Source organism: Primulina tabacum, chromosome 13 (assembly GCF_025594145.1).
Source record: "Primulina tabacum isolate GXHZ01 chromosome 13, ASM2559414v2, whole genome shotgun sequence".
In the NCBI taxonomy this organism is placed as follows: domain Eukaryota; kingdom Viridiplantae; phylum Streptophyta; class Magnoliopsida; order Lamiales; family Gesneriaceae; genus Primulina; species Primulina tabacum.
The window spans coordinates 36505446-36520856 of NC_134562.1; the positions used below are offsets into that span (position 1 = coordinate 36505446).

The window sequence follows — 15411 nt, forward strand, 5'->3', positions numbered from 1 at the left end:
TCAAGTCAACTTTCTCCATTTACGCAATAAGTTGAAGAAGTGGCAACTACGGATTTGCAATTAAATTCTCTTGGATATGAATCTGATCGATTTGTCTTGAATATATAGATCTATGAGACTGTCTCACAAGAAACCTATTATTAGTTAATTATTCGGTCGGAACAAATGTTTCTAATAAATACTAGCTAATATATATGTTATTGTTATTAGAAATAAGATATAATATATGAAATAACCATTCTTTTTGCAATTAAATTCTCTTGAAATAATATTAATTGGATCACATATTTAACCTATAATGCAAAAGTAACATCTATAAACATGCAACGAAGAGTGTCCGTAGGTATATATGAACTAGTTGGCCTTAATGAATAATGACAAATCAAGAAAAAAGAACACCGATCAAAGTTCAATATACACATACTTATACTATATCGAAGGTTAATATTTAAAATCGCCTGGTTTTGAGGTTGCTTTATTCATGGATCGTTGGTTATGTAGTCTTACACGCGGAATGAAGAACGATAATTGTCCACTTTTCTTTCATTACAAATTTTGAAATGTTCGAAATCTCTCGCATTCTAAACGTCTTCCTTCCTTCTTTCTTTACATTTATTATATATAGATATATATGTGTGTGTATGTATATATGTTTGTAACTTACATATTTTCCAGCAGCCCTTTGACAGTTAGGCCAAATAATCACTGTCTATTGGTCTTCTTTTCCTGTATATGTATGTATTAATATCCAGTCCAGCATCTACTTACCATATTTTCTGCGTTTATTTTTCTTCTCTGTCTTTTCAGGTAAGACTTATTCAAATCGTTTCTGTTTTTTTTTCTTCTTCTCTTGTTTGCTTATTTTTCTTCTCTTTGAATGCATGGTGATTGGGATGCAGTTGAAGGGATCAAACAGATGATAAAAGTTTGAATTGTGCGTATGATTTTTGATAGATTTCTTGTTTTGGTTGAAAAAATTTGTGGGCAAGAGCAAAAGTTTAGTGTTTTTTTCTTTGCTTGGATGGATCACTATGTTCTTTCATAGATCAATGATTCCATTTGCCACCTTGTTTTATATTTCTCAAACTTTTATTTATTTCCTTGTCATTGGATTTTGTTTATTTTTTTTTTCTTTTTAAAAAATAGATTTTATTATTTTGTTTACGTGAATTTGTTGTTTCACCAATTGTTAGCATGGAATATTGATTTTGCATGATCCTGTTTGGAACGATTCAAGACAGCATTAGGTTGCAACTTAGGACATCCGCAATAGTCTGATTGATTCGAGTTTGTTAATAGCAATTTAAGGTGCAAATTCATTCCCCCTTGCTTGCTCGACTGTTGCAATTCAGCTCTTCTTTTAGGATGGGTAATGCGTTGTATACTCATTGATCTTAGAAAATTCGTTGTGGTTCCAAGAAATTGTTGCAGAATTGCTAAGAACAGATAATAGAGACTTATATAGTCTGACTGTGATGAACTAAAGGTTTGGTCCTTGATGAGTCTCGGTATCTGGAAGATTACACCAGTAACCGAAGAAAATTGTTATCTAACATCAGAATGTTTTGAAAATAAGTACTCTGCATTAAAAGTTCGTATTTTTATCTCCTGGTGATGTGCTTGAGGATCTTACAGTGCTTCTAGGAATGGATTATATGGAGAAGCAGCGCACGAGCAACCTCACAAGGAAAATTCTCTTGGTTGCTGGAATCACTGCACTTCTTCTTTTTATGCTCAATCGGTCACCTGCTAAAAGTAGCTCAACCAAGGTAACTGGTGATTGATAGTGATATACACTTATTTCTTATACTCCGTGTTTTTTTTTTGTGAGATTAATACTTAAGATTTGTTGGAGAAGGTTGTGCCTTGCACAGAAGCTTAAGTGCATCATAATCATGTCATTATTTTTGTGTGAGCATGTTTTGGAGCAGGCATTGTATCGGTTACTCTACCCAACTGCCCCTTTCCTGTTACATCATACATTTTGTGTTTTTCTGGTACTATGTTTTATGCATTTCCTAATCATGTTTATAAATCTAATTTTTCTTAGGCTATAATAAATACTTTCTTAGTACTCAGAAGTTGTTCTTGCGAATAAAAATGAAGTTATCTGACTTGTATGTATTGATTGTGTTCAGTTCTCTCAGCACGAGCAAGGTGTAACACATGTCTTGGTGACTGGAGGGGCAGGCTATATAGGTTCTCATGCAGTTCTTCGACTTCTTAAAGATTCGTATCGTGTAACCATTGTGGTATATCTCCTTTTAGTCTCATTTCATTACTGAAAGGACTTGATTTTCAGCTAATATAGAAAAGTTAAAACATGCATTATTTTTTATATAAGTAAAGACATTTTTGCTCAGAATGTATTTATGATGTAAATTTCGACAGGACAACCTTTCTCGTGGCAACATTGGAGCCGTTAAAATCCTTCAAGAACTTTATCCAGAACCAGGGAGACTTCAATTTATATATGCTGATCTTGGAGATGCAACGGCTGTATCCTTAACAGTTCTTTGATATGCACTTGACCAGGTCTTGTTTCCCACTACCTTCTCTGATATGATCATCTTTTTCCTTAGCTTTGTATTAGGTGAACAAAATATTTTCAGAGAATGCGTTTGATGCTGTTATGCATTTTGCTGCTGTTGCTTATGTTGGAGAAAGTACAGCTGAACCTCTAAGGTACATATTTCACTCTCAGGATTACAAGACTTGTGTTTTGGTAATTGCAATAATTTTTTCCCACATCTTTGTTTTCCTAATTTTGCAGATATTATCATAACATTACATCAAATACGTTACTGGTTCTGAAGGCAATGGCTACACATGGTATAAAAACTTTGATATATTCGAGTACTTGTGCAACATATGGAGAGCCGGACAAGATGCCAATAACAGAGACCACTACTCAAGTGAGTCACCTATAAACAATATGGATCCTTTTCCTCGAGCTGTGATCAGTTATCCCACATTCCCACCATTGCTAAAATAACGTTATGAAGTACTTAAAGACTCGAGAATATTGCTCTTGCACACTGAAAATAGGGAGAACTAAGAATTTAGACTGATATTAGTTATTTCAAAATTCAGGTACCTATTAATCCATACGGAAAAGCCAAGAAAATGTCAGAAGATATTATACGGGACTTCTCGAGGACATCAAACATGGCTGTCATGATCTTAAGGTCTGTGCCTCTCTTTGTCCGACTTTAGACAATTATAACCGAGAGTGAAGACAATGGGAAAAAATTTATTAACGCAAAAATATTATGTTTTGAAAATAAAATTCTTGTCTCAAGAACTAAACATGTTTCTCATTCCCTGAAATAACAGTTGCAAAATGACATTTTTAATGTACAAACTATCCATCATGTGTTCGCAAGAAGTTTTACATGGCGTGGTCTTGTGATCAGGTACTTCAATGTGATTGGCTCAGACCCTGAGGGACGTCTAGGAGAATCTCCACGACCAGAATTGCGAGAACAAGGAAGAATATCGGGTGCTTGTTTCGATGCAGCAAGAGGAATTATTCCAGGGTTGAAGGTTCTACTTTTCTTGTAAATGTTTTATAGATGGCTTATTTTGGTCATACGGACCAATTGGCAACAGATGCATAAAACAAATTAATATTCATTAAATTTTCATGTTTTATGCCTCAAAAATGTGGGGAAGGTAGTATGCGAGAAAAGCTCACGTTGTTCCCTGATTGCAGATAAGAGGAACAGATTATAACACGCCCGATGGAACTTGTGTGAGAGACTACATTGATGTCACTGATTTGATAGACGCACATGTGAAAGCTTTAGCTCACGCCGTACCAGGAGAAGTTGGTATCTACAATGTCGGAACAGGGAAAGGTCAATCATTCCATCTACACTTAAAAACACAGACGAAAATAACGAAAAAAATTTGAAACAAAATTTCTATTTTATTTACATTGTTATAAACTGATGTCATTGCAATAATTACAGGTAGTTCAGTTAAAGAATTCGTGGAAGCATGTAAAAAGGCGACAGGTGTGGACATAAAAGTGGATTACCTAAGCCGACGACCAGGGGATTATGCAGAAGTTTATAGTGATCCTTCCAAGATCAAGAATAAACTTAACTGGACAGCCAAATATACAAATCTTGAACGAAGTTTGAGTGTAGCATGGAGATGGCAGAAGGCACACAGAAACGGATATGATAATAATAATTATTCTTAGCTTTTGAAGGTAATGTTGCGGTCTCTCATTTAATAAGGAAAGTTTTCTCAAGGAGAGAGTGGTTTTCATCAGTCGCAAATACATACATATATACAACTTAGGCCAGACATCTGTTTTAGTTTTGTAATGGGTTATTTTCATTCACCTCTCATATACTTCATGTATTTAACGCTCACCTTCCCTATCAAGTGTAAAGTTATCATATGTCAATGAAGGTGAGAGTCAAATACATAAAATAAAAGTTTGGTGAAATGCAAAAAACTCATTTTTTATTAGATCAGTTATACATGCTTACTAAACTATTGAGTTGTTCTCCAGCAATATAAACTAAAATCTGGTTCCTTGGAAATGAGGTAATAAAATACAAGGGCTTGAAGTTCACAGTGTTGTTATAAATGCTAATGAAGTGAAATCAGCTTGGCTTCAATCATCCTCTAACTAGAGCTTGTAAGTCAATAATATCTCAATAAAGCAGGGTGGAGAATAATACGACATTAAAGTCAAATATGAATTTCATGTTATTTTCTTAAAAGAATTCCACATAACTGGTACAACAGAGTTCCAATATTACTATGTGGATTCAACCTTCTTTTCCTCGAATGTCAGACCAAATTTCTTTCCATGGCCAAACAAAGTCTCATAAATGATATGCCTGGCCATGATCCTAAAAGCATCTTAATGTTACAAGTATAAAGATCATAAATAAGAAAAGCAAAAGGTGCCTTGGACAGAGTATGGTTTGAGCCCAGGGTGATGTGTCTAATAATCTGATGGATCAGAAGCAAGATCCACTCACCAAAAATGGGTTCGATTCTTGATTTATTAACAATTCTTGTCTATGCTACCGTTTGATATCGGAGCCGGGTTATATCTGTTGTTGTATTGCAGAATTACTAGCTCAAACGTTTTGTATCTCTAAATGGTTGTTACAACTCATCATGTGCCACGGGCTCAGAATCCACTTTGTCATCGCCGACAGCATTTGAATCTCCTGCTGCTTGGCCATTTGAAGTGGTTGTCTCTTCAGATGCCGAGTCTGTGGCATTTTCTTTATCAGCAGAACTTGGGGTTTCTATCTTCACAGGTTTCTCAACTTTTGGCTTTGGCTTGGGAATTCTGTTGACACTTCCAACCTATACAAATCAACATAAGCGAGAATAAACATTAATAAGGAACTCAACTGCCATGATCACAAGTACTATACTATATCACTTCATACTTGAAAGCATCACTTCGCCAGCTGAGTGATTTTCAGGTGGTGAGAACGAAATTTACAATGAAAATGGCCTTTTTTTTAGCACGGATGAGTAGAAAATTAACTAGGAAAAATGATGTGAGATTTAATTATTTTAACATATAACAAGGACTCGGAAGGACTACCATTTGTAACGAGGAAATAATGTCAAGTTACGGGGGACTAATAAAAAACATGGATTAGTTACAGACATTAAGCAAAGAAAAGGCCCAAAACACACATGGATACCTTGTCCTGTAGATCGAAAACCTTTGAATATACTTCATGGGATGTGAATGCGGGGGTTCCAAATACAGAAGTCCTGTTGAAGACGTCGTTGAGGGCTTGATCATGAAAATGATTCAACAAATAGTATGATCCATAGGAATAAGAAAATCAAACAATCCACTACCACAAATTTGACAATTATTCAATCAATAACATCAGTGGACCAACTTACCCACCACATAGACAGTTAAGGTCAAGTGCAACTTGGTCATCACATATTCTTATCAAACTACTTCACTTCTTTATTTCAATAAATATTGGATAAAATAAGAGCTACCCATGGGTTTCATGTTATTTATTGCAGTAAAAACTTCTTAAATCTAACAAATAAATGACAAATTTTATGCATAAATTAATCGGGTAGTTAATTTTACGTTTAATGTTCAACTTTGAATATTTAATTTTTGTAAAATGTCACTTAAATAACAAACAAACTTCATTAAAAAGCAACTATAAGAGGGACTCAGGTTTTTGGCCAGTTAAGAGAAGGCATCTAGGATGACACCTCAGAAACAACCTCCATTCAACTACGTCAATGAATGACAATTGTGATTCCCAACTTTGATCTCCTAAAGCAACACAATTAGTTCTCATCACTACATCAGTAAGTTGGAAATTTTCTACCCTCTTGTTCCTATGGGCCTGATTTCATTATAGGTCAGTTTGGAATAAGGGGATTTTATGAAGACCTATCGGCCCAAAAGATTAAAAAAATTATTTTTCTTATAAACATTGAGCACAAAATAGTAATCATACGCTCCAAGAACAACAAACAACCAAAGTACCAAACTTTTCCAAAAAGGTGATAAGAAACAGAAAACATTAGGAGGAAAAAAAAATTCTGGAGTCAGCAACAAACAAACATAAAAAAACCAGCAATCTTCAAAACCTAAGGGAAGGTGGAGAAACAATCGTAAAATAGAAAATAACTAATAATAAAAGGTGACCTACTTCCTCTGTTCAGCCTCCTTGGCATTTAACCAATTCTTTAACTTTTCAGCTTCTCGTATAACCTGAAAGACCACAGATTAAACAAACTTATTTGTGTTTAAAAAGACTCATGCTCATACTCAATTGGTAGAGTCCTTCGCAATATGCATGAATTTTTATTAAAATAAAGTCACAAGAACCTCATCTATTCTCTCTCTTGGTAGCCATGATTTGTCTTTTTCCCATCCCTTCACAACCTAAAATATGTGTTCGCAGACAAAAATATTAATAACTTTGGGAGGCTATAAAATTCAGTTTTTTATATCTTCGTGCAAGTCCAGTTTCTGTCAAATTTTATTTCCTAAAATGGAAATTGAATCAATGAAAAACTTTACCGTGTCCCAAAATTGTTCTCCAGTTTGCATTGAATTAGTAAACCGAAACTAAAAACAGTTTCCTCAGTATCTACATCACTTATAGGAAAAATATTTAAGTGTTTGCCAATTAGCACTGTTCAGCTATATTAGAAAGAGACATTTACTTCAGAAAACATCAAATCAACAAATGTATTACACCTGTTGCAGCTCAGTAAGGTACTTCAGTGCATGTTCTGAGGCAGCAGGTCGTGCTGTAAGCTCATTATACCTGCATCACACTGATTATATATAACAGCTACAATCGTAACATGTATCTTTTTTTGCTGATCTGTTTAAACTAACCACAGGGGCAGACCTTAAGAATATGGGGTCTCCAATAGCTTTCAACATATCTAGGCGTTCTTTAAATTCATTTGCAGAAGCATCTTCTCCATCCATATACAACCAATCTTCCACCTGGAATCGGTAGATCATTTAAAGCATTATTTTTAAACAGCACTTAACTCAAACATGTGCCTCAAAATTCATAGAAAGCAAGTATGGGGAGAGAGAGAGAGAGAGAGACAACAAACCTCAGCTAGTTTCTCCAAGAAGGACCGTCGTTCTTTGTCTGAAGATACTTTCACAAACTCCTCAGATTCAAGCTATATCAAAAGAACACGTGTCTATCAGGTACTCAAATGACAAATAAGAGGCAATCTTAAAACAAATGACAAACATAAATAGCATATAGGATAGTAAATAGTAATATTCCCACTTTAACTGAAAAAAAAAATCTATACAGAGAATATGCCAGATTATGAAAGTAAAAGTAGCTATCAGTATGACAGTGATGAAGGGAAAGCCACCTAAATCAATTCAGCACTCCGAGGTGTCAATGAGCAGGTGCACGCAAAGAAACTTTCAGTAGCATCTCAAATAATGAACAATGGTAGAACCAGCATACACGTTAATATGCCCCAGTCATGAATCAATCACACAAATTATGCATATAGATGGATAAAAGCCGGAAATAAACAGGTTAAGATAATCAATGGGGCTGTTCTAAAATAACATCCATCAAAACGCTAAAATATTATAATAATAAGATAAAATCGATGGGCATGAACAGTCTAACAGATTAAAGTTATCACCTTGTCTTTAGTAGAATAAATGTATCCTTCCAAGTTGTTTTTCAATTCAGCAGTTCTTTTCCTTTCAGCATCCTTCTTGTCCAAAGCTTCTAACTTGTGCTTAGCCAGAGCAAAAGATTCTTTCGAGAGCATTCCAGCCCCTTTTGTCTTCTCAACAACCTACAAGAAACATACAAGCAGAATTCTAGAAAGTTTTTATTAAAAAAAAAAGAATTCTAGAAAGTAAAATTACTGTACTACAGATCAAATAAAAATTGTTTAAAACGTTATATAAGAAAACCACGGTACTGGTATAATTTCATACATTAAGAGCAACACGAAAAGTTCGCTTCTTCAGCTTCTTTTCAGTGCCTAGATCCAACGTGTTGGAATTGTCAACACTAGAATCTGAGTTGTTACCAGTCACCATTATTCATTTCCAACTTGTCACTGCTCTCATCTGAAGCATTCTTAGAACCAGCATCTGTAATGTTGACAATAGCAGACGTTGAGTTGTCCAATGTGAGATTCTTGCGTGGAACTTCTACCCATTCAGTTATTTCAATTACAGCATCTGCTCGATCCAAGGTAAATATACCACTTCTACTGAGAGAGAAATGTAAACTGGCTTTAATTGGGGAGGAAAGGTTCCGTGTTGAGTACCTGGAGACAAAGCAGATATTTGAAATTATTAATTCATAACGACAATTCATAGTCCGATGAAATCAAGTTTCTAACCAACAAAGTTCTTACTTGTCACTGACATCTGTGAGACCTTGGACATCATATTCTGCAAATGTAAGATAGGGTGTGCCAGGTGGTATCATATCTTCACTTTCATAAGCAAGTGAAACTTCAAAATCTTTGTTGTGAACAACAGATCTGAACATCTGTGGTAAAAGTGAATCATATCAACTTAGTACCATAGAACAAATACACCACTTTGCTTTGAAAAAAAATCTTACTTTACTGGGTAACTTCTTCATTCTTGGTACGATCAGCTGCCTGGTGTTTTCATCTTTCAAAAGGCCATCACCATCCAACTCAAGCACAAATCCATAAGTAGAACCATCAATCATTCCTAGCTTACGGTTTAACTTGATTCCATCACTTAAATTTGCAGCAAGCAATGAGGCACCCAGAACAATAGCTTCATCAGCATCAAGATGCTTGCTCAACTCTTTCCTACCAAGAAATTCCTGAAGTTTAGCCTGCAGAGGAAAAAAGTTTGGCTTGGTTCATTCGAATTATCAAGTACGAATGGATATGAAAAATGCCGTAAATGGCTGGTCATATTTTCCTTACACTACTTTAAAGAGCATGACAGCATCTATGACCAGATATGCAAGTCGATTAATGATAAAAGCATGAATTGATAAATATTTGTTTTACTTAATTGGTTTAAACCTGAAGGGTATAAAGATAAAGCATCATTCCAATTTCCGATATCTAAATGCAAACCTAATATATTCTAAATATGAAAAACTTTTTCACTAGTCCTTAAAAAAAATATTTGCATTAGCTCTGTCATTAAATCATAGAGCTCTATTGGTTTGATCTGAGAAAGACCTGCAACTTTGGCACTCGAGTGGCACCTCCAATTAACTCCACTGCATAAAGATCATCCACCTTCAGTCCTGAATAGTCGAGAACTTTTTTAACAGGTACAAGGGCTTTTTCCCAAATATCTTCACAAAGCTCTTCAAACTTCTCACGAGTTATTGTGCTCCTAAAGGAAAATACATTACAGAGAGGCTTGTCAAGGTAACTAGCAAGAGTTCATTCATTGAACAAGAGTGAACTGGAATCTCTAGCTCAAAAAATTTGTAGGAGTGTGGTGATATTCCAGTTTACACCACACAACTCAGGTTCCGACACGAGCATGTTAATCCATGAACTCAAACCAGCTCAAAGTTGGTATCTCCCGCTGTCGATTTTCATGGAAGTACTTTGAAAATGTAAGATGAATCAAGTAAAAAACAAAATAGAAACGAATAGAAGAAAAGAGAAATCTTTCAAGCTTGAGACTAACCTAAAGTCCAGATCATCGTATAGGGATTCTACAGAAACCGGAGCCATCAGATTGGCACTTAAAATTTCTTTTGTGCGCTTGACTTGTTTCTTCAATTTGGCCATTGCCTTGGGAGAGTTTCTAACGTCAACTCCATTTCCAAGCTGTTTGCTGAATTCATCTGCCAAATACTCCACCAACCTCAGTTCCATGTGCTGACCACCAAGTTTTTCATCCCATTTGACATCCTTCACCTGGAACAACTTCCACAATGTCACGCTATTCGAGGTACCACTTGCATACATAAAGTTCTTGAAATTAGCTTGATGCATGAAAAAATTGTTCTTTCTGTCTGTATAAACTAAGGACAGCAAATATGCCAGATGCTCTGTGACATACCGCATACATATCCATATTCATAAGTAAAAAAAGGAGTCCCGGTGGTAATATTTTCCATAAACAGCTCTACATTTTGAAGACAGGCAAAAATATCTGAGGGCTACAGCAATTTATCTTCACAAAAGGTCATAAGGTGCGTATGAGTACTTAGGGTTTAGCATTATTTTTAAAGCAATTTTGCTATGTTGTTCAACTTTATGTCCTATGAGATGACACTAATCTATTAGATGCAACAGGTGATTGAGGTGCACCTCACAAAGGTGGCACGGTTGATGGACAGTATAACAAATTTTTAAAGATTGATGCCATAGAAAAAATTCAAAAATATGCCGTGCTATTATCACAAAGACAATGACAAGAAGTTAAAACAGTGAATTAGTCAATCTCTCAACCAGCATCAGGAACAAGAAATGGCGATAATTAAAGTCCACTGGACCAAAAAATTCACCTGAAATTGATTAACGGATACAGTCTTGCCGAATTCCTTAGCATTATAAGCGGAGAATTCCACCAACGCAGCATAAGTACTGCTGGCGCCCATGTCGTAAAACAAAACTTGCCTCGACCCATTCGAAAAATCCTTATCAATCCCGTACTGCAATGCAGCACCAGAATGCTCGTTCACCAAAGCTAGCACATTTATCCCAGCCAAGCCAGCCGCTGTCAGTAGACTCGTTCTTTCCGCCACCCCCATGTATGGGGGCACAGTGATCACCACGTCCTTGATGCTCGTCCTCGCTTGCGTCTCCACCAATCCCACTGCATACTTCAAGATCATCGCCACCATCTCCTCCGCCGTGAAATTTCCGAATTCCCCTGGGCCATCGGTCTGAAAAACCGCCACATCCCTTGTTTCATCCGGCTTAATCTCGTAACTCAAATAGAGTGATCGAATAAAATCTCGAGTAAAAATATACGGTTTGGCGAGTAGTGAGGGTAGATGAGAATACACTTTGTTGGGGTAACGTGCTTGAAGGTTAAGCGATTCCTCACCGATTAACCTCGTATCCGCGTGGAAAGAGATGAGATTTGGGGTCTTTCGCTTCGACATTTCGTTAATAGCGATAGAGATCGGAGCTTGGCCGGGTTTGAGATTGACCACGGCAACTTTCAGCGATTCCGAGCCGAGATCTATGCTCGCCACCGCCGATTCAGATCGAATCGAATTCAAGAACAAGATCGACAGGAAGAGCAGCACGCGAAAATAACTCGCGGTCGCCATCGTCGGAGAGCGAATGCAATGTTCTCAGGAGCGCATGAACAGAGACAGGAGGAGCCTCAGCCGATAATATTATCAGTGGGGGTTTTCGATTGGAAGCGGGGGTTTTTGCAAGAGTTGTGACGAATGGTGACAATACACGTCGACAGAAGAACACATGTCGACGTCGGATTTACTTGGTGTGTGGTGCTTGCCGTACATATTTGAGTTGATTCTAATGCAAGACTGATGACGTCAAATTCGACCGAATCGGTTTAATTTCAAAAAAAATAGTCTAATCGATCGAACCAAAATACTATTTTTTTAAAAAAAATAAATATTAATATAATATAATAAATAATATATTTTAAATTTAAAACATATTATGTAACTAGACAAAAAAAATATTTAATAAAATATTTTTATTAAATTTAAATTCCAAATAAATATATATAACACAAAATATTAAATTTTAGATTTTAAAAATAAAAATAATAATTTTCAAAAAAAAAAAAAGTACAAAATCTCTTGAGCTGTTTTCCGATTCAGTATCGATCCTCGACTGGTTCTTGACCAGTTTGACTAATCAAATGGTTTTTAAGTGATATTCGTACTCGATCATAATGGGTTCCCAATCGAACCGTCGGATTCGGATCATGACCAGTTTCGAAAACATTATATTATTGAAATGAATGGATTCAGTTATATATTATAATTTGTTACTGCTGACGTGAAGCTTCAGAACATGAAGAATGATCTTGCTGCTTTACAGCAAGTAACTATTAGTTCGACTGAAAGCTGTAAGAAATTTTTGAACTGTAGGATTCTCAATTTATGGTCATCTATTGATGTGGCATGCTTACTAGAGGATGCTGGTTTAATATTGACCAAGATTCACACTTTGTGTTCTGCTACCTGACATCTCTCCCTTTTTTTTTAAATTAAAAAACGTGACTTGGAGTTTGATAATTGGTTAGTGTTCTTTGTAAATCCTTAATGAATCAGGAAAGAATGTCTTGTTTCAAATGATCGTGCAAGAGGATTGCTTAGGGTACTTGTAACACTTTTAAGAGCGAAATTTCAAGAGCCAAAAATCTAGAAGGGGGGTTCTTAGCTGCTATGAAATTTCCAAATGATAGATGTCAAATGAAACATGACTTCTTACCTATATTTAGGATTTTGTTGTTGATTGAATGATGCATATAAATTATTTTAGGATTCTGTTATATTGATTGCATAGTATGTCCAATTTCAGAGTATTATTAGCTAAGATCTTTCAGTGCAAAAGACTTGAATTTTTTTTTATTAATAAGGATGCATTTTTCATGTATAGCAGCATATCATGTGTACTTTGTGTGCTCCTATATGTTTTTTTTTTTTTTTTTTAAATGAACTGTAAATTCATTTAAAAGGTAAAAAGGATTAGGTACAAGTACACTGGGCATACCCAGGATCAATGTATCAAATGCGAAACATCATACAATATATCCTAAGCATCAAAGTGATTCAACATAATCATTAGTAATGTGTATTAGTCAATGAAGAAGTCATTATATCCATAGCTTCCGGTACACATCGGTATGTAAGTATCTGTATTTTCCGCACAATGCTGTCAACGTTCGGGCTCTCATCTTCGAACATTACCCTATTTCGCAGGTTCCAGACATGGTAAATCGTAGCCGCCATAGCCGTGAATCTCATCCTTGCTAGCGTGGAGCTCCCTCTATAAGTTCTCCTAAATGCACGAAGGATAGTTGATGGCGATCCCATAAGCTTCCTCATTCCAAGCCATCTTCTAATTTCATCCCAAACAAGAATTGTAATACGGCATTGAAAAAATAGATGAAGATTAGATTCGTCTTCCTGCAAACAAAGAACACATTTACTATCTTGAAGATGCCCCAATCTGTCTCTAGTGAGTAGTTTTCTGTGAGCCAACAGCCACAGCACAAATCGGTGTTTGGGGAGAATGTAGTGTTTTGATAAAGTGGTTTCCATGGCCAATTTCCATTTTTCTGTGCGAAGAATTCATAAGCACGTGATACTCCTCCCTTATTGTGAAACCAAGAATCCAGCTGTGCAGCAGCCGTCTCTTTGGAGCCATACTTGCATATCAACTCATCCCGAATCTCAATAATCCGTTTAATCAAACCAGATTGCTCTTTGTGCCAATGCCAATTCCATACTCCCCCGAAGCAGCTGTACACATGATTGACCCATCTTATCCAAAGGCTGTCTTGTTTAGAATGTATTTTCCATAACGTTTTTGCAAGCAAAGCACGGTTCCACATTTTCAAGTTTTTCAACACAAGCCCTCCATCCATCTACGGTTTGCACAACTCTTGCCAAGTAATTGGAGGGTGTTTAGTCGGCCAAATGAATTTGCGACAAATTGAGTCCACTGTATTAATAACAGAATTCGGGATTGGGAAGATTGACATCCAAAAACACTCAATTCCTTGAATAACAGATCGAATCAATTCAACTTTGCCTGCATTTGATAGAGAATGACGGGGCCAAGCACTAACCTTCATTGCAATGGAGTCAACCAAGACACTGTACTCAGAAGTTTTCAATTGTCTTGCGGCTAATGGGACCCCGAGATATCGAAATGGAAGCTCCCCAACCCCAAAACCCGTGATCTGTGCTATATCATTACGCACCGATTCTTCTATGCTAGCCATATAAATGTTTGATTTCAGAGCATTGATTCTCAAACCAGCCATGTCACCAAATCGATTCAAACATCTCATAATCATCGATATACTTCTAGTATCCCCATATGACAATAGTAGTAAATCATCAGCATATGCCAAATGTGTGATACGCAAGTTACGACATTTTGCATGAAAACCGAATTCCGGGGATCTAGACATTCTTTTGAGGGACCTCGATAATACTTCAAGACATAATGAAAATAACAATGGTGATAAAGGATCACCCTGTCTCAATCCCCTTGCACCATCAACTCGTCCATAATAGTTGCCATTGATTGCAATCGAATAAGAAGCTGTAGTGACACATTCCATTATCCAGTTAATAAATTTAGTAGGAAAGTTCATAGCTGTTAGTACCTCTTTCAAGAAATCCCAATCAACTGTGTCATACGCCTTTTGGATATCTACTTTCAAAATACATCTCGGTGTACCCCTTTTTCTTGCATATTTCCTCAATCATTCCTGGGCTAAATGGATGTTATCAACAATTGAACGACCTTGAAGAAATGCCGCTTGAGCCCCATCAATCAGATCTCCCATTAATCCTCGCAGCCTGTCCACAAGAATTTTAGAAATTAGTTTGTAAAAAACTGTACAGCATGAAATGGGGCGAAACTCATGTACTCTCGAAGCAGCTGGATTTTTTGGTACTAGTGCAATCACTGAATGGTTTCATTGTCTAAGAAGTTTCCCTGATGAGAAGAATTCAAACACTGCATCGCAAACATCTTTCTTAATAATGCTCCATGCATTCTTGAAGAAGAACGCTCCGAATCCATCAGATCATGGTGCTTTATCATTATCTATACCATGTAAAGCTTTAACAATTTCTTCTTCTGAGATATCTGCTGTAAGAGCACTCCATTGTTGTTCTTGTATGCACGGCCCTTCAGTAACAACGTCATGTTGTATGTTTATTCTATCCACCTTGCTGC

The 15411-nt window shown here is 36.2% G+C and overlaps 2 protein-coding genes across 8 annotated transcripts; one reads left to right on the forward strand and one right to left on the reverse strand.

Annotated features, from left to right (window-relative positions):
* Positions 1–537: 537 nt before the first annotated feature.
* On the forward strand, positions 538–4339 carry LOC142523227 (UDP-arabinose 4-epimerase 1-like). Of its 7 annotated transcripts, XM_075626914.1 has the most exons (11): positions 623–807; positions 900–934; positions 1636–1769; positions 2139–2252; positions 2392–2499; positions 2594–2685; positions 2774–2915; positions 3094–3188; positions 3417–3546; positions 3716–3860; positions 3975–4339. In XM_075626914.1, the coding sequence occupies exons 3-11, from the start codon at positions 1647–1649 to the stop codon at positions 4208–4210; spliced, it is 1185 nt and encodes a 394-aa protein (XP_075483029.1). In that variant the 5' UTR covers positions 623–807; positions 900–934; positions 1636–1646; the 3' UTR covers positions 4211–4339. The 7 variants fall into 7 exon arrangements, with proteins under 7 accessions (XP_075483031.1, XP_075483028.1, XP_075483029.1 ...); XM_075626916.1 differs by lacking the exons at positions 623–807; positions 900–934 and adding an exon at positions 538–562; XM_075626913.1 differs by lacking the exon at positions 900–934 and having other exon boundaries at positions 597–807.
* A 365-nt stretch (positions 4340–4704) lies between these two features.
* On the reverse strand, positions 4705–11923 carry LOC142523226 (heat shock 70 kDa protein 17-like). Its single transcript, XM_075626909.1, is given in 15 exon segments — positions 4705–5343; positions 5694–5766; positions 6684–6745; positions 6863–6919; positions 7238–7307; positions 7395–7495; positions 7612–7683; positions 8173–8331; positions 8477–8569; positions 8571–8814; positions 8905–9041; positions 9117–9362; positions 9721–9880; positions 10184–10416; positions 11010–11923. Coding segments are annotated over 15 exon segments (2688 nt in total). The 5' UTR covers positions 11784–11923; the 3' UTR covers positions 4705–5136.
* Positions 11924–15411: the final 3488 nt, after the last annotated feature.